The sequence below is a fragment of the Sorex araneus genome, chromosome X (genome assembly GCF_027595985.1).
Source record: "Sorex araneus isolate mSorAra2 chromosome X, mSorAra2.pri, whole genome shotgun sequence".
NCBI classification, from domain to species: Eukaryota; Metazoa; Chordata; class Mammalia; order Eulipotyphla; family Soricidae; genus Sorex; species Sorex araneus.
The window spans coordinates 344,258,061-344,280,667 of record NC_073313.1 but is presented as its reverse complement, the minus strand read 5'-3'; the positions used below and the strand labels follow the sequence as shown (position 1 = coordinate 344,280,667).

General features: G+C 35.7%; 1 protein-coding gene across 6 annotated transcripts in view; it reads left to right on the top strand.

The window, feature by feature from the left end:
- The window catches only part of KIDINS220 (kinase D interacting substrate 220), a 105,440-nt gene that overhangs the window by 71,848 nt on the left and 10,985 nt on the right, over window positions 1-22,607 (top strand). For 2 of the 6 annotated variants that reach the window (XM_055119849.1, XM_055119848.1), the window contains exons 23-28: window positions 7,204-7,382; window positions 9,546-9,772; window positions 11,930-12,043; window positions 12,735-12,791; window positions 17,151-17,186; window positions 18,961-18,993. In XM_055119849.1, coding sequence (XP_054975824.1) covers window positions 7,204-7,382; window positions 9,546-9,772; window positions 11,930-12,043; window positions 12,735-12,791; window positions 17,151-17,186; window positions 18,961-18,993 — 646 coding nt within the window. The remainder of the gene's footprint in view (window positions 1-7,203; window positions 7,383-9,545; window positions 9,773-11,929; window positions 12,044-12,734; window positions 12,792-17,150; window positions 17,187-18,960; window positions 18,994-22,607) is intronic. The other 4 variants (XM_055119851.1, XM_055119850.1, XM_055119853.1 and 1 more) reach the window with 2 other exon arrangements.

Below are 22,607 nucleotides of genomic sequence, written 5' to 3'. Positions count from 1 at the left end.
CATCCTTCTAAAACTAAGGTGATAGTATTTGGAAGTGGAGGCCTTTAATAGTATAGTAGGTTTAGATGATATCTGAAATCCTTTGATGGAATTATGTCCTGTAAAAGTACCAGAGAAATAACTGCAAACCTGAGAGAAGGTTCTCATCAGAACTTGATCATGTTGGCATCCTGATCTTATTTTCGTGCTCAAAGAACATTTGAGCTACAGGTGTTAGGGATCTGTTAGAGCAATCTGAGTTCACAGAGAAACTCACTTTCACTATTACTATTCAACGTTGAACTAAACGTTCTTGTCAGTGTAGCTAGACAGGAAACAGAAATAAAATAATTCAATTCAGAATAGAAGAACTAAAAACTGTCTCGTATTCTAAATGACATGTTCCTGTAATATAGAAAATCCCAGAGAATTCACAACAAAATTGAGAGAGCTAATAAACAAATTCAGCAAAGTTTTGGGTTACTGAGCTACGTGCGTGCATGTGCCCACGTGCAGACACACACACACACACACACACACACACACGCACGCACACAAAATAGTGTTTCTATTAATCTGCAATGAACAAATTAAAAGAAAATCAATAGTGCAGTTCTATATGCAATATATTCTAAATGACTGGATTATGCAGGAATAAATTTCACTAAAGGTTGGATAAATTTAAAGGTTTGGATGCTGAGAACACTATACAACACTACTAAATTAAAGAAGATCTAAGAGCTGGGGTATAGATCAGTAGTACTTCACATGCTTAGTATGAGTAGTACTAGCTTGATCCCTGGTAATCTCTCTTCTTGACCACAGAAGATCTAAATGAATGCAAAATTATTCCAGTTTCACGGAGCTGTTCAGTTGAAGAAAGAACAGTCTCTTCAAGAAATGGTCCTGAGACAACAAGATTTCCACATGCAAAAGAATAAAGTTGTATCCTTACCTCTGACCATGAATGAAAATTAACCCAAACTGGATCAACCTAATAAACAAACAAAAATGGATCAACCTATCCTTTTCCCAAGCACAGTGATTTTTTTTTCTGTACCATAAAGGGCACAGTGATGGATCATTCTTTGTGTAGTTAATACACTCTACAGATATTTATTAGGTAAAAAGAATGTGATGGTATTCTATGCTAAGCATGGGTGTAATCCATTAGTGAACAAAATCAAAACCTTAAAAACAATGTATAGTCTGAAGGGGAGATAGGCCTTAAACTAATCCCACTAATGAAGGGGTCAGTCAATTATGTGTCCTTTGAGTCCTCAGAGTAGTGGAACATGGTCTGCTCCTGAAGGAACTTCCTTGAAGGGTGGGAATGGAGCCGGGTGCAGAAGATAAGTGGAGGGAGAGTTTACTGGGTGAAGGCAGACAGGAAAGGGTCCTTATTTCCTTGGTGGCAGTTTATTGGTAATCTTAGGTGAATAGAAAGCTCAAAAATGCGTTTCATTTTCTTTTGTTTCTGGGCATTGGGCTACAATGCTGAGTGGCAGTTTTCTCTGTGAGCTCCCTCTATCTCCCAGAATCTCAAAAGTGCTTTTAATGAATTGGTATTCACGGATAGGAAGTATTTGAGAGTCTGCTATAAATTTGTTTCAAGGTTTTCAAAATCTGATGTAGTTGGGAGCTTTTATGTTGTTCTAATTTTTCAAGAAGTTTTTCTTAGCTTTGAACCACTTTATGATTAAATTAGATTATCAGTTACTTTTAGGTAAAGTACCAGCTCTATTATGTTATATTGTCAGTTACTTTTAGATAAAGACACTTTTTTAAAAAAATTTATTTATTTTTAATTAGAGAATCACCGTGAGGGTACAGTTACAGATTTATACATTTGTGCTTATACTTCCCTCATACAAAGTTCGGGAACCCATCCCTTCACCAGTGCCCATTCTCCACCACCCGTAAACCCAGCGTCCCTCCCACCCTCCCCAATCCCATCTCCCCCCCACCCCACCCTGCCACTGTGGCAAGGCATTCCCTTCTGTTCTCTCTCTCTAATTAGCTGTTGTGGTTTGCAATAAAGGTGTTGAGTGGCCGCTGTGCTCAGTCTCTAGCCCTCATTCAGCCCGCAACTCCCTTCCCCCACATGGCCTTCAACTACAATGTAGTTGGTGATCGAGATAAAGATACTTTTTAAACTTATTCAAATTTTCTAAGAAATTTTTCTTAGTTTTTAACTGCTTTATGATTAAGTTATGTTATCACTTCCTTTTAGGTAAAGTACAATAAATTGTACCTTCATATAAATTATGCTCTTCGAGCCAATTTGTATTTATTATTTAAAATATAATTTTTTCCATATAAAAGTTCATTTTGAGTGGAAATGATATGATGCTTATGTAATCTCTGCCAAAGAATTAATATGTTCTCTCCATAAACCGCTGTCATTTATAATCAAAGTGCTTTTAACTTACTTTGATATTGGCGTTAACAAATACTGCTAGATTGGTAGCATAGAAAGAAATTGCATTTAAACTTACTAGGGGCTCATTGATGCCTGAGGTTTTATAATGCTTTCTGTGAGCCATTTAACTGCTGGCAACTTTAATTCACATGACTCATAATACTGGAAATTTAAATTCACTCTTAATTGAAAAGTGAAGTTACTTGAATTCTTTAAATACTAACCTTTGGAAAAATATCTGAAAAATAAAGGCACATATGATTTTGGTGGCTCTCTGCCAAAATATTATCATTTACATAAATATCTCTTTCAGTAAAAGAGTTTAATGTATTGAGCTCAAAAGGTTAGAATAGAGACTTCAATCTGGAAACCAGCAGTAGACTGTTGGCTTGTGAACAGCACTATTGTTCATCATGTTGAGAACACTGTTCATATTCAAGCATAAGCAGTGTCGGCATTAAAATTCAGCTAATTTGCTTCATGTGACTTGTCAGCTGTGTTTTTTTTTTAATCTAAATCTTCCTAGCCTCTCAGTATATTATGTTGAATTCCTGGAATAGATGAACTACCTTTTTAACTGTTTAAGTGCTGATATTTAAGCCATTTTGCAAATGATTCCATGCACCTGTTCTTCCAATTTATTTAAATATAGTTGGGTTTGTTTAAATGCCATTTTAAAATATTAGGAAATAATCTCATTTCAGAGGGCTATTTCATACAAGTGTTTGTGAGTCAGAGGAACTTTCTGAAATTCACTAAAACAAAATTGAGATTCTCAGTTTCTTACCAGTACCCTATCCTTTTCTATTTTTGTTAATTTCTCTCTCTGGATTTTCTGTTAGATTTTTTTTAATGAATCACCGTGGGGTAGTTACAGACTTACAAACTTTCGTGCTTACGTTTCAGTTATACAATGATTGAGTACCCATCCCTCCACCAATGCCCATTCTCCACCACTGATGATCCCAGTATCCCTCCCACCACTCCCACCCCATCCCCCCCACCCCGCCTCTGTGGCAGGACATTCCCTTTTCCTGGTACTCATCTCTACTATTCTTGGGTGTAAGTCTCCCATTCTGTTTCTTTATATTCCACGAATGAGTGCAATGTTTCTATGCCTGTTTCTCTTTCTGCCTCATTTCACTTAACATGATGCTCTCCATGTAGATCCACTTACATGCAAATTTCATGACTTCATCCTTTCTAACAGCTGCATAGTATTCCATTGTGTAGATGTAGCAAAATTTCTTGAACCAGTCATCCATTCTCAGGCATTCGTGTTTTTTCCAAATTCTGGCTATTGTAAACAGTGTTGCAATGAACATACAAGTGCAGATGTTTTGGATCTGAGCAATAAAGTGCTGGTCTCAAATAACTAATATTAGAGATAGAATCCATTTTACTTGTTGATGGGCATGAAAATCTTAGTGCTTGGTATAGTTAGAGTCAGTGTACTGTTTGTGGGAGAGGGGTCACACCAGTGGTGCTTGAGAGACTATGTGGATCTAGTTTGTGCTCCAGACCTTTATGCTATCTCCCTAACCTGGTTAATATTCTTGACTGATTGGGAATTCGGTGGTTTGAAGATAACTGAATACACAGTTATTTTTAAGTTACATATTTTCTTGAGATATACTTTATATATGAAATATATAATTTTTAAAAATTTTCTCAATTCATATGTCCATAGGCCCACAAAAATGCTATCACAATGTATCACTTCCAATTGTTTCCTTTGGAATCTTCCTCTTTCCTGCTTCTAACTTCATAGGGAACTACATGTCATATTTGTCATTTTGAATTGGTTTATATTTTATGGATATATTTATGTGAAAACTTACAACTGTGTACTCTCCACTCTTTGATGAAGCATTATTTATGAAATTTATCCATGTTGTATGTGTTAATAAGTTCATTCCTCTGTATTGCAAAATGACATTCCATTACGTGGATATATTACTTGTTACTTATTAATCTACTAGTAGACATTTGGATTATTTCCAGTTTTCCTATCTCTCTCTTCTTTCCTTTTTATCCCTTTCTTTTCTCTTTTGGGTCACACCCAGTAGTACTCAGGGGTTACTCTTGGTTCTGCACTCAGGGATCACTGCTGGCAGTGATGTTTGAGAATTAATCCATGGTAATTACTTGCAAGGCAAGCACCTTAACCCCTGTGCTGTCTCTTCAGCCCCATCATTTTCTTTTTAAATCATTCTTTCACATTTTATCTCTCTGTGAAGCATTTTTACGTACTACCTCCGATCAGCATTTTACCTGGAATGTAATAGATTGGCAAGGCAAATCTAAAGGTGGGCCATATCCAAGAGTCTCCTGCCCCCGTGCCTGGCTGTCTTCACCAGGGCCCCTTGGAGGGGAGTAGGTTGAGTTTCCCTCCCCGCCCCGAGCAGAGCCCCAGACCTCCAGAACCCAGCCACAGCCATGCTCAAGGCCACTCTCCACACACTCGGGCGAACCTCACCCATGAAGGAACCGCAAAGGAACCCAGGTGTGCGGGACCCAGGGCTGAGGTCTGCAAGCTTGCTTGGATAGGGACTCAGCCTCCTCCACCCAGACCCCCCTTTTTCCAGTAGCTAGGCAGTCACACCCACAAACTGCCCCCCAGCACTGTGTAATCCCATCAATGGCCAAGATCCAGAGACTATAAAACAAAGCTCCTGGACCTCTTATTGTCTTGGAGAACTGGGCAAGCTACCGAGAGTATCCTGCCCACATGGCAGAGCCTGGCATGCTCCCCATGGCGTAGTCAATATGCCAAAAACAGTAAAAATGATGAATCTTATTCCCCTGGCCCTGAAAGAGCCTCTAATGTGGCACCATTGGGAAGGACAAGTAAAGAGAGGCTGCTAAAATCTTAGGGCTAGGATGAGTGGAGATGTTACTGGCACCCACTCTAGCAAATTGTTGAACAACAGGATGACAGTGACAGTGACAGTAATAGATTGAACATACGGAAGTATTTGGCATTTTTTTACTTTGAAGTGGCAGTTTTACATAGTTCAACATAAGTATGTTATTGTTATCCAAGTGTTTTCTAGCGAATGAACGTCACATATTTCTACACTCACACCTCTGCTTGATACAAAATTGTTTCATAAACAAATCCAACAACAATGTAAAAAAAATCTGCAAAAAAATGACTAAAGGAGATTCTATATTTGCAGTAATTGTGATTGGTAATTTGGGGTCACTGAGTTATTTTTCTGTATTTCAAGTCATGTATTTTTATTTTATTGTGTATATATTTTTATTTCTATCATATTTATGATAAGCATGTGTTACTTTATAATAAAACTTAAACCTTTTGTAATTAAAAATAAATATTTTGAAGTACAAGGAATCAGACCCAGTTCTCATGCATCCCTGGTCTCTACAAAAAAATCTTTCTTTGAGGGGGCCAGGGAGCTAGTAGAGGGGTTAGAGAGTACAGGAATTAGATCCCCAGCACCACATGATTCTCTGGAATCACTGAAGACCCCTGAAGGCCCCTGAGTAATTTGGGATTAGTTTAGTAGTCCCCAGGACCTCCAGGCCAAGCAGCAACACACCCTCGGGCGCTAGCACAGAACTATGAGCCAGTTGACCCAGTATCCTTGGGAATGCATTCCAGCACTTGAGTGCTGCTCGGGAGGCTTTCTCAGTCCTGCTCCCTCTTCCCCAGTATTCTTTCTAAAAAGAAAATCTAAAAAGTGACATAAGGGTAGTAGTGATGTCACTTTGTACATCAAAATCATAAGTGTTAGCACCATGGTAGCCATGCTAGTTAAACTACACTGTCACTTTCATCCCGTTGCTCATCGATTATTCGAGCGGGCACGAGTAACGTCTCTCATTGAGAGACTTATTGTTACTGTTTTTGGCATATCCAATACGCACGGGTAGCTTGCCAGGCTTTGCCTTGCGGGCTTGATACTCTCGGTAGCTTGCAGGGCTCTCCGAGAGGGGCGGAGGAATCGAACTCGGGTCAGCCGAGTGAAAGGCAAACGCCCAACCGCTGTGCTGTCGCTCCAGCCCTGTGCTATCGCTTCAGCCTAGTTAAGCTACAATAAAGCATTTTTCGAATGAAACAAAAAGGTAGAAGCCAGAGGTAAATTTTATAATTTAAATTAGATTCCTTTTCTTTGCAAAGGTAAGAATGTTTTTATAATAAACAGATTTTTTTAAGATTATCATATTCTTTTTCCTAGTTATATGACATAAGACAGATTCTTAATCTGAGATCTAGTCTCATTGTAAAATGATGACTCTTTTTGTTTTTCCTGAGAAGTACTTATTATTGTGTGATGTACCGTGTGTGTGTGTGTGTGTGTGTGTGTGTGTGTGTGTGTATACGCACACATATATATTACTTTCCGTCCTTTCTTTTCTGTCTGAATATTGCCTTTGGCCAAAGGTAATCTAATTTTGATCTCACATTTATTGATTTAGTATCATAACTGTACCATTTATTTGTAACAAATACTACCTTTTCCTTTTCTTTAAAATGTTTTAAAATGCAGTCTGGAGAGAGGTGTTAAGGGTAGCCTTGCACATGGCTACCCCCTGTTTGATTCTTAACAAGCCCCAACACTGCATATTGGTGCCATAAGCACAGATCTAGGAGTAAGTCCTTAGCATCATTATGCCGTCGATGATACATACCCCCAAATCAAAAACCACATTTTTAAATGAGAGCAATATGTATAATGTGTTATCTGTTTTTATAACTGATAGGTTCTATATGCAGAACTTGCATTTCTGATTGTGTCATCTGTGACCTTTTTTATTTGATTTTTTTGCTGTAGAATATCAAAGAATATTCCAACAACAAAAGATGTTGAGCCACTGCTTGAAATAGATGGAGACATAAGAAATTTTGAAGTGTTTTTATCTTCACGGACCCCAGTTCTTGTGGCTCGAGATGTGAAGACGTTTTTGCCATGCACAGTAAACCTAGACCCCAAACTACGGGAAATTATTGCAGGTGAGTATTAATAAGATTGATTTTTCTTTTCTGAGGTCCTCAGAAATTTTCCTGTCTATAATTATCTATATAAAATTTTCCGGCTATATTAAAAAAATGGGGAGGTACTGTAACAAGCATTAGGGCAGTTAATAAAATTGAGACTGTCAAATGTTATTGACAGCCATTTGGAAATATCACTGGTTAAACTTAGTTATGTTTCCCCACTTGAATACTTGAGTTCTTACTTTGGAATCAGATTTTCTTCATTAGTCACTTTAAGATGTCGGTGCATTTTCTTTTCATTTTCTTACACCAGTCTTCTGTTTTAAATAGTTTCTCTACCCAGGGTAAGGAAATCTTGGTACAGTGGGTAGGATACTAGCTTGCACAAAGCTAATCCAGGTTCAATCTCTGGCACCACATATGATCTCCCAAGTTCTCCTAGAAGTGACCCTTGAGCAGAGCCAGGAGTAATCTCTGAGCACTGCTGAGTACAATCCAGAAACCAAAAAGAAAGGCGGAGGGGAGGAGATCTTCGTATCACTCTTCAGATTTTAGCTTGTATTTGTGAAATATATCCTGAAGATAACAACATATAGTTTGAATAATTAGGAGGTGTTTCTAAGGCAGCATTGTATGCACACACAGAAAAAACCTTGATTAAAGCACACCTCTTTCGTGTCGTATTGGCACTGTTCACCCACCTTCCAGTTTTCTAAATTTGAAAGAGACTTAAACTACACTTGTATTATTTTTTTCAGAAAACTGTGGTGAGGCTGATGTCAGAGGTATACTTTGAGGTTATGGAATTTTATGTTATTGTTCACTGGTAGATGACTCATATAGTATGGAAACCTAGTGTCAGCTAAAATAGCACTGTAGCACTGTTGTCCCATTGTTCATCGATTTGCTCGAGCGGGCATCAGTAACGTCTCCACTATCGAATACACCACGGGTAGCTTGCCAGGCTCTGCCATGCGGGCGGGATATTCTCAATAGCTTTCTGGGCTCTCCGGAGAGGGATGGAGGAATCGAACCTGGGTCTGCCACTAAAATTGTATTTATAAATGCTAGATGTGCAATTACGAATATTCAATAATACATTTGAATCATAAGAATTGTTTTTTTTTTTAAAAAGTACAAATTCCTTAAAAAGACATGGGATTGAGGAGATTGCCCAAAGGGCCGTGCCTTCCATGTGAAGACCCTGAGTTTCGTCCTCAATACCAAATGACTCCTTTCCCCCAAGTCCCAAAAGGTTTAGCCATGGTAGCTCCTGGAAAGGAAGGGAGGGAGGGAAAGAGGGAAAAGACGGAAGGAAGGAATGAAGGGAGGGAAAAAGAAAGGGAGGGAGGAAGAAAAAAATCAGAGAAAGAATTATATTGCTGGAATCCAGAAAAAAGAATCTAGATATTGGTATCATTGTCATGTATCACTGTCATCCCATTGCTCATCAATTTGCTTGAGCGAGCACCAGTAACATCTCAATTGTAAGACTTGCTGTTACTCTTTTTGGCATATCAAATACGACATGGGTAGCTTGCCAGTCTCTGCCATGCAGGCAGGATACTCTCAGTAGCTTGCCGGGCTAGATATTGGTAACTTCAAATTACACACAAGCATTTTTAATGGAGCTTTTTATTTGGTTTTGTTTTGGTGTCATACCTGGTGTTGCTTAGGGATTACTACTGGTGGGGCTCACAGAACCATAGAGTGCCAAAAATTGAACCCGAGTCGGCTGTGTGCCAGGCAAGAACCTTACCTGCTGTACTATGTCTCCTACTCATCCCCCTTATTTTTCTTTTGGACCATACCCAATGGTGCTTATGGCCTACTCCTAGTTCTGCTCTCAGGGATCACTATTGGCAGGGCTCAGGGGACCATTTGGGGTGCCGGGAATGAATCCACGACAGCCACATGCAAGGCAAATGTCTTACCTTTATACTATTGCTCTGATCTCTCTCCTCAGCCCCTTTTTATGCAGGTTTTGTTAGGATTTCACCTTCACTAGAATGTGTACAGAATATTTCAGAAACCCGGACTATTTCTGTAAGACAGTTGGAATCCTTGTCAAGAGTGATAAAACCACATTTCTATCAGCTAACTAGAGGAAGTAATAATTGTACTAATTAGCAATGTCCAATTTTCTTTTGCCTTCTGGGGTGTAATTTAATCTTTTAGATGTTCGTGCTGCCAGAGACCAGATTAATATCGGAGGACTTGCATATCCTGCTCTGTCTTTACATGAAGCTCCTGCAAGAGCACCGTCTGGCTACAGTCAGCCTCCGTCTGTCTGTTCTTCTTCCACTTCCTTCAATGGGCCCTTTGGAGGAGGGGTTGTGTCTCCACAGCCTCACAGCAGCTATTACAGTGGTATGACGGGACCTCAGCATCCATTCTACAACAGGGTAAGGGAGTGGGAGGAACTGTTAAGAATTTGTTCCTGGGAAATACCAGAAACACTCTGTTTATGGATTCTGATATTGTTTTGAAACTGTTTTGGCTATACAATAGGAAAATGTTAAGTTTGAATTTAAAGTAGATGATTTATCTAAAGGAAAATGATTTTGAAGTTTAACAGAACCTATATCTGACTTGAGTCTCAATATTAGAGTTTTTATTCTTATCTTGACAAGGTAAACTCCACTGTTGAGCGGTGACTAGACCGTGCTTCCAGGGGACCTGCTTTTTTGTTTATGAACAAATGTTCCATTGGCTAAATTTTATATGATAATTTATATTCCTGCTTAAAATAATGATAAACTTAAATGTCTACAATAGTTCAGTAAACCTATATTTAGTATTAGTTACAGTTTTTAAATGTGAGATAATGATAGAAAGTTATTTATATAGGAATAAGATATAGCTAAATAATAGCATACCCATGACACCTTTTTTAAACTTAGAATATTTTTTTGTTGTTCACCTAATATCAATATGTTTACTTAGTATAAGAAGGACAGTTTTCTACCTTTTAGAAAACACAGCTAATATTATAGACATTATCAGACCCTGTAAAGTTCGGTGTTCCCAAATGATTCTCACTTTCATCATCTTAAATAAATACTGATATTTTCCCATAGGGAATAGAATATAAATCCTAGCATTATACTCTGAAGATTCATCCTGATTTCTTACTTTTGTTTACTTTTTAATCTAATTCAAAAAAGTATAATGGCTAATATTAATAAAAGCCAGTCATTTTCCTAAATAAATTTCTCAAGAACTAGGAAGAAAGAGAAGCTTAAAATAAATATGACAAGGAGGGAATTTTAGAATTTAAATCAGTTTTTCAATTTTTGAAGAGTTATATCCTCTGTAGGTTATTAGGTATACCATTTTAAAGGAGGTCATGAATGTTACTTTCTTTCCCTCACCAAAGGAGAAAAAATAGAATATCATTTAATAATGTGGTTTAATCTTGTAAAATATAAAACTTAACTATGTGGTAGGCAGGTTATTATTTACCAGTGTCAGAATCTACTATGATTTTGTGTCAAATGGCTCAATTGATCATTAGATGCCAGTTTTCAAACCAAAAGTTTATTTTAAAGAATAGTTAGAAGCTAAAGAGACAGTAGCTGAAGCACCTGCCATGCACTTAGCCAACCCCTGATCATTCCTGAGCCCTATCAGGAATGATCAGTGAATGCAGAGCAAAGACTTAAGCTCTGAACACAGCCTGGTGTGGCTCCCCAAACTAAACCTTAGTATACCATCTAGTCAAAGACCCTGTATGTACTGATTGTACATGAATAACAATCATATGATACCTTAAATAATTATTAATTTTAAAAATTTATGTACTTTTCTGTGTTTTTACTTCTAGATATTTATTATTTATTGTAATTATTGAGACTTTTAGTATTAAGGATAAAAGAACAATTTTCTTAAGATAGCAGGAGGAAAGGGGATGCTATTACTTAATGAATTTTAATCTTTATATTTTACTTATAAAATGGTGTATTCATATGAAATGGTCATAGTAAGTGCTATGGTTATAAATATCAACAATGAAGATTTCCTACATTTTTATGTATGCTTCCATATTCAGGAGATAATATAAACTCTTAAAGAGTCTCAAAATTATTTTTTATCGTGAAGACTAAAAGCCTCAATAACTAGACTAAATAATAACTGGAAGTGAAAACACAGAAACTTGGAACAGCAGCATTGCTATAATTTACGCCAGGATATTTCATACAATCAGGACTTTTTGATAAAGAACAATATTTCTTTAAGATTCTAAGTTTATATTTGTATGTTACTTAGAAATGGTTATTGTATGCAAATATTAAATGAAGAGAAACTTGTTAAATTTAATATAAAAATTTTTATTTACTGTAAACTAAAGCTTAGTTAAATGAGCATTATAAAAATTTAAATTGAAATGTCTTAAATTTATGTTTTATGTCTTAGAGGACATCAGTGTTTTTTTTTGTTTTGTCATTTGTATTGAAAATTTGGAGTTGTGTATTATTGGTTAATTTCATTTTATAAATCTCATTACACTTTGATTTCTGTAACTGTTTACCCCCTTCTTTTGTTACGTGTTTTTTCCATAGCCATTCTTTGCCCCATACCTTTACTCGCCAAGGTATTACCCTGGCGGTACCCAACATCTCATCTCACGTCCATCAGTAAAAACGAATTTGCCCAGAGATCAAAGCAGTGGCCTAGTAAGTATAAAAAAGGGTAATTAAGTAATAATATAAGAAAAATAGATAGTTCTACAAGTTTGGGTGTGTCCTTTCTGTAGACAAAGAGCACAGCTTAATGTATAAATAAGAAGCATAGCTATTACTAACAAAAGATATTTTGCCTTCATATCTGCTCAATGGAAGATAAATGACAAGTAGCCTCAATAAATTTGTCCAGTTGTTTACAACCAAAGTTTCAGACTTGCAATGTAATGTATATAATCAGAACTCTAAAACTAAATCTTTATGTATGCTATTATCTTTTAGAAGGACCTTAATGTGATATATGTATTAACCCTGCCATATGAAAATTGGAGATATATAATGAAAAAAAATTTAACTAATCACAGAACTAAATAGGTAAGGAAAATTATTCAAATTTGCTGAGTCTAGACTAAAACAAAGCACATTTGTGCCTAAAATTTAGCTACTCCTGATGACAAATGTAGTTTAACAACTTAAAAAAGAAAATTCCTCTTAATTCTTTTTTATAAATTAGGAAGCAAAAGCTGTAGCTCTCTAACTGCTAAACTTCCAAATGTCATCAAAGGAAGACTCTAGTCAAATACAGTCACTGTATAGTGTTATTATTTTAACCTCATGTTTGTTCCTCACCTTTGTTCAGCTCATCCCTTCACCTTTCACCCACACTCTTGTTTTGTGTTGTTAGGAGGTTATCAAGGAGGATGCTGCTGAGGGGCTTTCTTCACCCACAGACTCCTCGAGGGTAACGGAGTAGTCCTGTGGTGTGGAGTGCAAGCATCTCATCGCTTCTTTGGCAGTAACAACTGTCTTAATTGTAATGACAGCAGTTCACTAACTCTGCATTTGTGGTGTGATGGGAAGCTCGTGCAGAGTAGTTGAGTACTAATAATCATAGTTTGTGGATTAATTGAAAACCTAATGTCACTTTACTCTTTATTCCTTCCTGCTTTCCCCCTTGTCCCAGTGACATGACATGGATATTTTTTTTAATTGTAGGGGGGAAAAAAAAGAGTTTTTCTGGCAGCTGTCAGGAACATTCCTGATGTTGGTGAAATTTGCTTCTTAGAGATGAATAAGTTTTCACCTTTGACTATTCTTCACCTTTAACTATTTTTCTTAAACCTACCATTGGTACTATATACATAGAATTGTTTTTAAAAATATGCAGGTTAACCCTTTAGACCACAAAGAAGACAGTATGATCTAAATCAGTATTTTTCAACCCTTTTGGACTGTGGCTCCCCTTGTACTGTTGGTTGGCCTCCTACTCTCGTGCTGGGACCCCATGTTTATGTAATTTCCACCATGGGCTTTGTTGGAATATTCTGGGTCCACAGAAAGCCCTATGGTTCCCAGTTGATGAACATTAAACTAGATGGCATAGTCTTAGTTTGTTTTTCATCTTAGTGACTCATTCTTGACTGAAGTGTTCACATTTCATAAACAAAATTTGCAGGTAAACAGTTAGCTCACCATACAGAAGGAGTTATTTAAACATCTTTTACCAGTACCTTAATAGAGGTTTATTCAATAAATAGATTTGTATAGGAAATCACTTTACTGTTCAAGACTTTGTACATTAAATTGATGAAGGTGTAAAAAATAACTCTTTTTACTTGGTGGGGAACTTAAGAATCCAATTTATACTTTACCTTCTGACTTATTTGCAAAATATTATGCCATATCCTCAGTTTGCAGCTACAGTGGAAAAAGACAGGGCAGAAATAATGCTGTGAAATCTGCAGTTCAGGTTTATCATAATTTTTCCTAAAATAATGAATATTTGGAGGCAGTAATTTTTTGAGTTAGTGTTAGAGAAAGAAAACTATTCTGATGTTTTCTTTGTGGGGTTGATGTGTCTTTAAAGTCATGAATATTTCAGCTGGAGTGTGTGAGCAACTTCACTTCTCCAAGAATGATATGCTGAATAAGCCATAATTCTATTTTAGGTTTTGGGTTTTGCTTTCGTTCAAGGGTCATTGCCACTATATGCAGCAATGGCATTTGGTGTTGTCAGAGAGCCTTTAATACCTAGATTCATTCATGTCATTCAGAGTTAACATTCTTCAACAAACTTCACCAAGTGGGGCATCAACAAACCTTTGAAAAAGAATTTGATGGTCTCAGTGACACAGACATGTTGTAGTAGTTCTCGTATTTAAAAATGTGTACAAACACTTGTAACTAAAAGGTGTCTGTAGGGTTTTTTTCAGGGACCACTGAAGGAGCATTCATCAAATTTTGTTTTTTGGGAAGGGGAAATAATGTAATTCTTGAGATGTGTTTAGAAATCTAATAAAAAAGAGTAAAGGTGCTCTACATAAGTTAGTGACTTTAATAAAGTAACCATATAATTTGCTGTTCTTTTAATATTAAAAGATAGTTTTATGATTATCTGCCTAGTGAATTAGAGATGCTTACCAACCTTTCTTTGCTTTTAAGAAATTAACAATGATAATAGAATAAAGAAAACTCACTTTGTAGAAGACTAGTAAAAACTAGACACTGCAGTGGTGGAAATAGGAAGAAACATCTGTTCATGGTCTGGAATCTTGAACCAACTCAGAAATACATGAAAATTATTTAGCCTTTTAGTGCTTTCCTGTTCTGTACTAAAAATATTATGTTTTTCTGAGATAACAGGACCATGGATGATTTCACCTCTGTTCATTCCATTGCACCCTATATGAAATACTTCCTGACATAGATAAGTCAAGAGCTTTACATTTTAATTTTGTCATTACAGTAAAAAATAAATAAATAAAATTTTAAAATACCCAATTAAAAGTCAGATTTGACCAAACAGTCTTTTCAATACAGGTGGGCCCATCTTTTTTTACCACAAGAAATTTAAGCCTTTATAAAGTAAATCCTTATAAAAATAATTGACTTTCACACAAAAGGAATATTACAGTACTTATAGTTTGTGAAAGCCAGCCAAATGTTACCCGATAAATTATAAATATGTCCAAGTATTTTACAAAGTTAACTTTCTAAACCAATAATATTTTTTCTTAGAATTTAAAAATAGAGAAAATATCTGCCAAGTCTTACAAAAATTGGGAAAAATATTAATATTGGACCCATGTTATATTTCACAGAGTGCTAGATAGAACCCGGTCTCTTTGTTTTTCTTCAAACCTTTACTGCAGAAATCCCTTTGGTAAGATGGCAGCTTAATTTGATACCCTGTTTATAAAATCAATAAGAGGAGAATTCTGGCCCCCATCTTGGATTTGGCTTTGCTCTTGGGAGCTCTCGGAGGGCATCAGTAGCCATGATCTATCTGGTCCAGAGGCATTGTTCAGACAGACACTAGAGCCTGAGAGTCTGTACCTCCACTCAGGCTCACCGCAGAGGATGCCAGGTGTGGAGTGGAGTCTGCGTGCCCTGGATCAGCCCATTCTTCTGTTTCATGCCTTCTTTGCTCCCATTAATAATAAGCGTGAAGAAGTCCAAATACGTATTCTTTCACATTAAATAGATCCTCAGCTTTAATTTTTTTCTTTTGGATAAATTACTTAATTTTTCAAATATTAATATTCATCTAGATAAAGCAGACCACCTCATAGTTCTGACTTAAAAGATTACTGAGTCTTAGCATTAGTTTAGAAGTTATTAGTCATTGTTACTACTATTCCAAAGAGCAAATTCTATAAAACTTTTGACACTTAGAAATTAAAGTGATTTCATTTTAAATAACTTTTGTCTCATTAGAGAGAAGAGTACAAATCAGTTTATATGAATTTCATTGAAAATTCATTGAGGGCTGGTGAAGTAAAGGTGTTTGTCTTGCGTGCAGCTGGCACTTGTTCTACTGTGGCACTGCGTGTGTAGGATCTGTCAAAAGAAGCACCTAGTCAGGCCTCCTTAATGACATTTTGTGATCATGCTTCAGAGTTATACTGTAGTCTTTTTATTTAGGGTATAGCATTCATGGGCTGGAGCGATAGCACAGCGGGTAGGGCATTTGCCTTGCAAGCGGCCGACCCGGGTTTGATTCCTCCACCCCTCTCGGAGAGCCCAGCAAGCTACCGAGAGTATCTTGCCTGCATGGCAGAGCCTGGCAAGCTACCCGTGGCATATTCAATATGTCAAAAACAGTAACAAGTCTCACAGTGGAGATATTACTGGTGCCCGCTCGAGCAAATCAATGAGCAATGGGATAACAGTGACAGTGATAGCACTCATGGTGCGAACTTGGATTTCATTGAAAAGCATTTCTTTAGAGGAAGATATGATAGAGCATTTCTCTTCATGCTGTTTCACTGTGAGATGGTGTGGGGAAGGATAAGAGGGGCCTCTTCCCACCAGTGCTCTGGCAGTGCTCTGAAAATACTTGGTCCACATGGGTTAATGCTGGTTCTCAAGTCAGAGACCACCATGGTCGCTGTCAACAGAGTGGGCTCAGTGAACCATGTGGTGCCAGGGATGGAACTCAGGCATGCAACACATGTGCTCCAGCTCTCGAGCTGCTTCTTAGGCTCATATAGTACTTTTTAAAAAAATTCTTTTACTCTTTCTTGAGTTATTTATCTTGATATAAAAGATAACTGTTGACTGTTCACGTTTAGCAGAGATACTGAATTTTTATTGAGAGGTTTTCCAGTACGAAGTCGCAGTGTACCAAACAGATGAAAATCTTGCCCACATTGAGCTGATGAATTTTGAGAGTTGTCAAGGGACTTATTGGTATTAACTGAGTTGTTCTCCCTCCACTTTCTCAGCCACAGAGGTTACTTGATACCTTTAGTCAGCAGCATTATTTAGATAACTTATATCTCATTGAAAATGCATCAAATCACTGATAACAGTCTCACTGCAAATAATGTTAGAATTGCTAAAACAAGTGCTAATGCAGTGTCCTTGTTTTTATTTTTCTGTTAGTTTTCCTTTAGGAAACTGATAAAAGCTACTAAATATTCAATAAAGGTATTATTAAGTGGTGAAATTAAAATCAATTAAAAAGTAAAGGAACATACACACAAAAAAGATGAGGCCCACCTATAGATGATTTTTTTATTTCCACCACTGGTTTAGAGTTTATAACATATTTGCAAACAAATATATGTCCCAAATCAAGCTGTCTTTCATTGTTCAGGAACAGACTTGGATGCGAATGTTAAAGATGCCAAGGGTAAGAAATGCGGGGGTGGGGCATTCAACTTGCATTTGGGGTGAAGGCTCCCAGCAGGAAGAAACTGTCAGCTTTAGGAACTTCTCTCCATCTGGGCTGACTCACGCTTTCTACAGAATTTAAAGTGCCCTCTCTTTCTCTTCCTCTCTCCGTCCCGCCCTCTCCCCCTCTCTTTCTCCCTCTCCCTCTCCCCCTCTCTCCCTCCTTCTCTCTTTCCCTCCTTCTCTCCCTCTCTCTCTCTCTCCATCTCTCTCTTTCTCTCTCTCTCTCCCCCCCTTTCTCCCCTTCTGCCCCCCTACCCTTCATGGAGGCACACCTTACTATGCTCAGGATTACTCCTACTCTGTGCTCAGAGACCACTCTTGTTAATGCTTGGGATGATGCCCAGGATCAAATTGGGGTTGGCTGCACTCAAGGCAAGCACCTTAACCTCTGTACTATTTCTCTTGCCCCCCAATAGTACGTTTTAATTATTTCAGCTCAGTTTGTAAAAGTATCGGTTAACTTTTCCTCTAATAATATAGTGAAAAATCACATTCATTCCTGACTTGAATGTCTTTGTGCCAAAATTCAACTCATGAAAACATTCTTTTCCTGAACTTTTAACAAATTATAATAGGTTGAGATATTTTTACTGAAATAAGATATTGCAATAATGTTATCATTGAAGTCCTAGGGTATAGTTAAAAGTTAATAAATATGATAGTCATGTTCATTGCAGTTTTTTAGTGCTATTTTAAAAATTACCCTTAAAATGTAGTGTTAATCCTCATCTATCAACTTTGGGTAGATAAATTCTTTTGCAGCTTGAGAAGTTACATTTTTTAATTAGGTTAACAATATCTTTCTTTTGTTTTTGAGTATATTATAGTGTACTGTAATTTTATTAGTACTCCTCTTTTGATATTTAAGTCTCTAAAGAAATATAGGGGGGGGAATTCTCTTTCTAGTCAGATTGAGATAAACTAGAGAACAAGAGTCCCATGAGTAAGTAATTGAATATGTTTAAAGAAAAACATCTCATATTAGGTAAACAAAGCCTTCCACTTCATTATACTAAAAAAGTATTGCAAATTAATTTCTAGTCTGCATGGGCATCTCTAGATTATTTTTAACTTTTGGAGAATATTTACCAATTTAATTAAGTGAAGAAAAATAATATCAGTGGTGAATACTTTGAGTTAATTTTTTAAAAAATCTACATGACTGAATAGATGTTAATCATAGTGCTTGGATGTTTTTCTTCATGACGTCCATGATTTAGTGAGTTGAAGGCTTCTTAAAACTTTTTTCAGTGTTTCAGTGCATCTGTTACGTGCACCATGTCCAATGAAACAAACCCAAATTTGAAAAGCATATTTATGAATGTTAGCTGTGGCATAAATTGATACTTTATTTTATGAAGTGATTATGTGAATATCAAGTATTTAAACTTTATCTTACCAGTTAACTCTAGTAACCTTAATCAGAGTGAGTTTAAAAATTAATTTTAAGTTTGTATATAATAGGATTATTGACTTTTCATAGCAAATAGATTTTCTTATTGAGTATATGGTTATTCTTTTAATAGAAACAATACAAATTTTGAGAGTACACTTTTAAACTTAACAGCAATATTAATGAATTTAAACTGTACTTGTACATGTGAGTGTTCCTTGCTATGTTTGCTGTGAAGTTATGGAAAGTTAAAGGGCTCCCTATGCTTATCATATGTGTGTGTTTGATGTTTTACTTTAAGTTCTGTCCTTCATTCTGTTTTATTCCTTCCTTAAAGCCGTGTGACTCTGGGTTTAACAAACAAAGACAGGTACAGAAACTTTTAGTGAAATTTTACTCATTATTCCTTTAGGCTCTTAAAAAAGTAATCATTGGCAACTAGTTGCTGGCTGTTCATAAATCTGCTCATTTCATGGCTTTAGTTTTTTTTTTTTGACAGCAGCTTTCAGCCTTTGCATGGCATCCATTTCTGGCTAATCAATTCTAAGCTTAATAAATTTACCAAAAATAATAATGTTTCAAAGTTTGATTTTAATATACTTACAATATAAAATTACATAATTACATCAAAGTAATTTAAATGTATCAAGTTAGCTTGATTTTTACCTCAAGATTTCTAGTTTATGTGAATTTTGAAGTTTATATATTAACTGTTTAAACAAACTAACATCTGCATTTAAAGTTTTCTTATTAGAAAATAATTTTGTAAATTGAAATAATTGACTTAAAACAGGTAAATTTCAAATAGGAATGCATTATAAACTTTAAAGTAATACCATTCTGTATATTGTCAAAGTACTATAATTAGTTTTTATTAAGAATTTACCTATTAAATAATTGAATTTGTTTTTTCCTTATCATATTTCTTCTTCTTCTTAAAATATTTCCACCAAAATTACTGCTTTGCTATAAGATTTATCTGGTTTCAAAATAATTTTATTACACATCATTCAGGTAATTACCATTTTTCTTCTTTCCAAAGAAGCATATTATAACATCTTATAATTTATTGATAATTTGTCCTGTATTGTGTTAAAGCCCAATGTAAAAGTGATCAATATTCAGATTATAGTTTTGATGAAATTACAAAGCTCTTACAAGTGTCTGTTTATTTCCTATAGTGTCTAAAAGTCAAAGAAAATACTTTTTTACCCAGTGAGGGACAAAATGTTTTTTAAATTGATAAAATAAAATTGTGTGGTATTTTTGTTTTAGAGAAAGAATAATATCTTTGTGAATGTTAATTTTCAGATTCTTTGCAAAATGTTTTACATTTCTCCCCCTAGATTACTGACAGACTGAATCTGTTCCATGTCTATTGCACTTGTGTGTTTTAACATAAAAATAGAGGAATTTTATGATTTTAAAGAAAAAAGACCAAAAACCTTAAGTGAGGCTGGAGAAATTATGGAGCTGATAGGGCATCTGCCTTCCACACAACTGATCCAAGTATGATCTCCGGCATACCACATGGTCCCCTGAGTGCTGCTAGGAGTAGTAATTCCTGAGTGCAGAGCCAGGAATAGTCCCAGAGCACTGCCAGTGTAGCCAAAAAATAAAACCAAAAAGAGAAACCCTTAAAATAATTTTAGACTTAAAATGTCTTCATTTTAACATTTTTTGTGACTATAGTATATTTCTCAAGAGCTGGCTTTAAAATGGGTACAATTCTGTTACCTCAACTATGGGCTTTTGCATTTTATCAGTTTTTCTACTAGTGTAATTTTTCTGGTCTAAGAGCCAATCCAGTTACGGTTTGGTTTTTGTTGTTGTTATTTCTCCTTAACAAAATTTTCCTTAAACTCCTGTAAACGTTCTCTAATCTGTGGTCATTTTGTTAGTCTTTCCTTGTTTTCATGATCTTAATTAACACTTTTAAAGAATACTGGTCCAATATTTGTGTGTGTGTGTGTGTGTGTGTGTGTGTGTGTGTGTGTGTGTGTGTGTGTGTGTGTGATGCCATGGATGGAACCCAGGGCTTTACACATGCAAGGCAAGGACTCCAAACTACATTCATGGCCCCTGTAAACTATTCCCTTTTTTGTTTCTTGCAATTTTTTCATGACTAGGTGGTATTTAAATGCTTTTAGCACAAGAGACACAGGAATGATGCTAGGGCATCTTTGTTGTAGTGTCTGGTTATCTTGAGCCTCACCACTGTTAATGCTAACTAACCTTTATCACTCAGCTGAGGCATTGTCTGCAAGGGTTTCAACATTGTGAGTGTGGTATATTCTAGGGATTGGGGCCTCACACATGCAAGGGAAGTGCTCTTGCACTGAGTGATATTCCTAGCCCAGCACTGTAAACTTTCATTTTCACCTTTGCAAAGAACGAGTGCCTTTGAAGCTTTGCAAGCATCTTATTTATGTTTAACTTCCTCATTAATTTTGGCATTGATCAGCAATTATTGTGAATAGCCACTACTATGGTGTTTTCCTGATTCCCTCTGGTTCCCTTGGTCATTTTCTGGTTCCCTCTTCTACATTTATTAATTAGAATTCTATAAGAAAAAAATTGCAATTCACTTATTAATATCACTGTGGACTCACTGGTGTTAATTTCATCTTATGAGTTATAATCCAGTATGATCATTAGTTGTTTGGATGATCAAATTTCTGATTTTTGCACCAAGGAATTGAATATATATAAATGTGTCCAGAGAGGAGACAGGTTGAAAAATAAAAATATATTGTATCATACAAATTCAGTTAAAAAAAAACCATTGTTCTCATTTAAATGATAAGTATTGCTTAGCAATAGAGAATAATGAGCTATAGTATGGTTAAACATTGAGAACATATTAAATGAAAAAAGCTAGTCACAAAAGTTCACATATTGTATAAGTCCATATTATGAATTGTCCGGAATAGAACAATCTCTATAAATGGAAAGTAAATTGCCTAGGACTGGGAGTGGATGCCCAGGATTGTTAGGACTTGGAGAGGGTGGGGAATTACTTCTAATGGGTACAGAAGTTTTTATTTAGGGCTAGAAAAACAACCTAAAATTCACTGTGGCAATGGTTTCACAACTACGTGAATACATTAAAATTCATTAAATTGTATGGATTTGGGGGTGTGTGATTATTTTAATAAAGTTTCTTTGAACTAAAGAAATAAATGATTTAATAAGTTATTAAAAATTAAAAATTTTTAATTATTATTAAAAATTAAAAATTATTTAAAAATTAGTTATTAAAAATTCATAGAAAACATTTCAAGTTTCCTTAGTAGATAGGGTGTAATTAACACTGAATATTAGCTATAGTCATCCAGGCAGAAAACAGACCTGTGTGTAAGGATATTGAAAACTAAATTACGCATTTTTCTTTTAATATTTTTGAACCTCAAGCTACATAGTATGTGGCATATTTTATATTCATATTAAATTTAAAATAAACCCTGAATAAATGTTTTGTGCAGTATATTCCAAGTTATTAATTTCCAGATTTTTATGAGCCTGTATTATAAGCTTGCTAAAACCCCCTTATTCTCAGAAAATTAGCATCCCAACTGTCTGCTAATAGCTCTATTGATATTTACATATAGTATTTCATACATGCTATATATAATGTGTATATACATGTCTATTCATAATTCAATGTTATGCTTTCACTTTAGGAATACATTTAAGCAGCTGGCTAGCAGGCAGTTTGTAATATTATAGTCTACTTTTGTACTGATAATTATAAAAGAAGCCATTGGACTTACAAATTTACTTCTTTAAAGACAGAATTGCTTATTCTAGTTGACTTCATTGTGGGTATAAATAACTTCTATAAACTCCTCAAAAATAGACAGTTGGCATAAAGAAAGCGAGAATTTGTGAAACATGCCAGGGTTCTATCCAGTATATGCCACTGGCTTGTTCTTTTGAATTCTTTTTTCCTGCGGCTGTAGTCAACCTCTCTAGGCCTCAGTG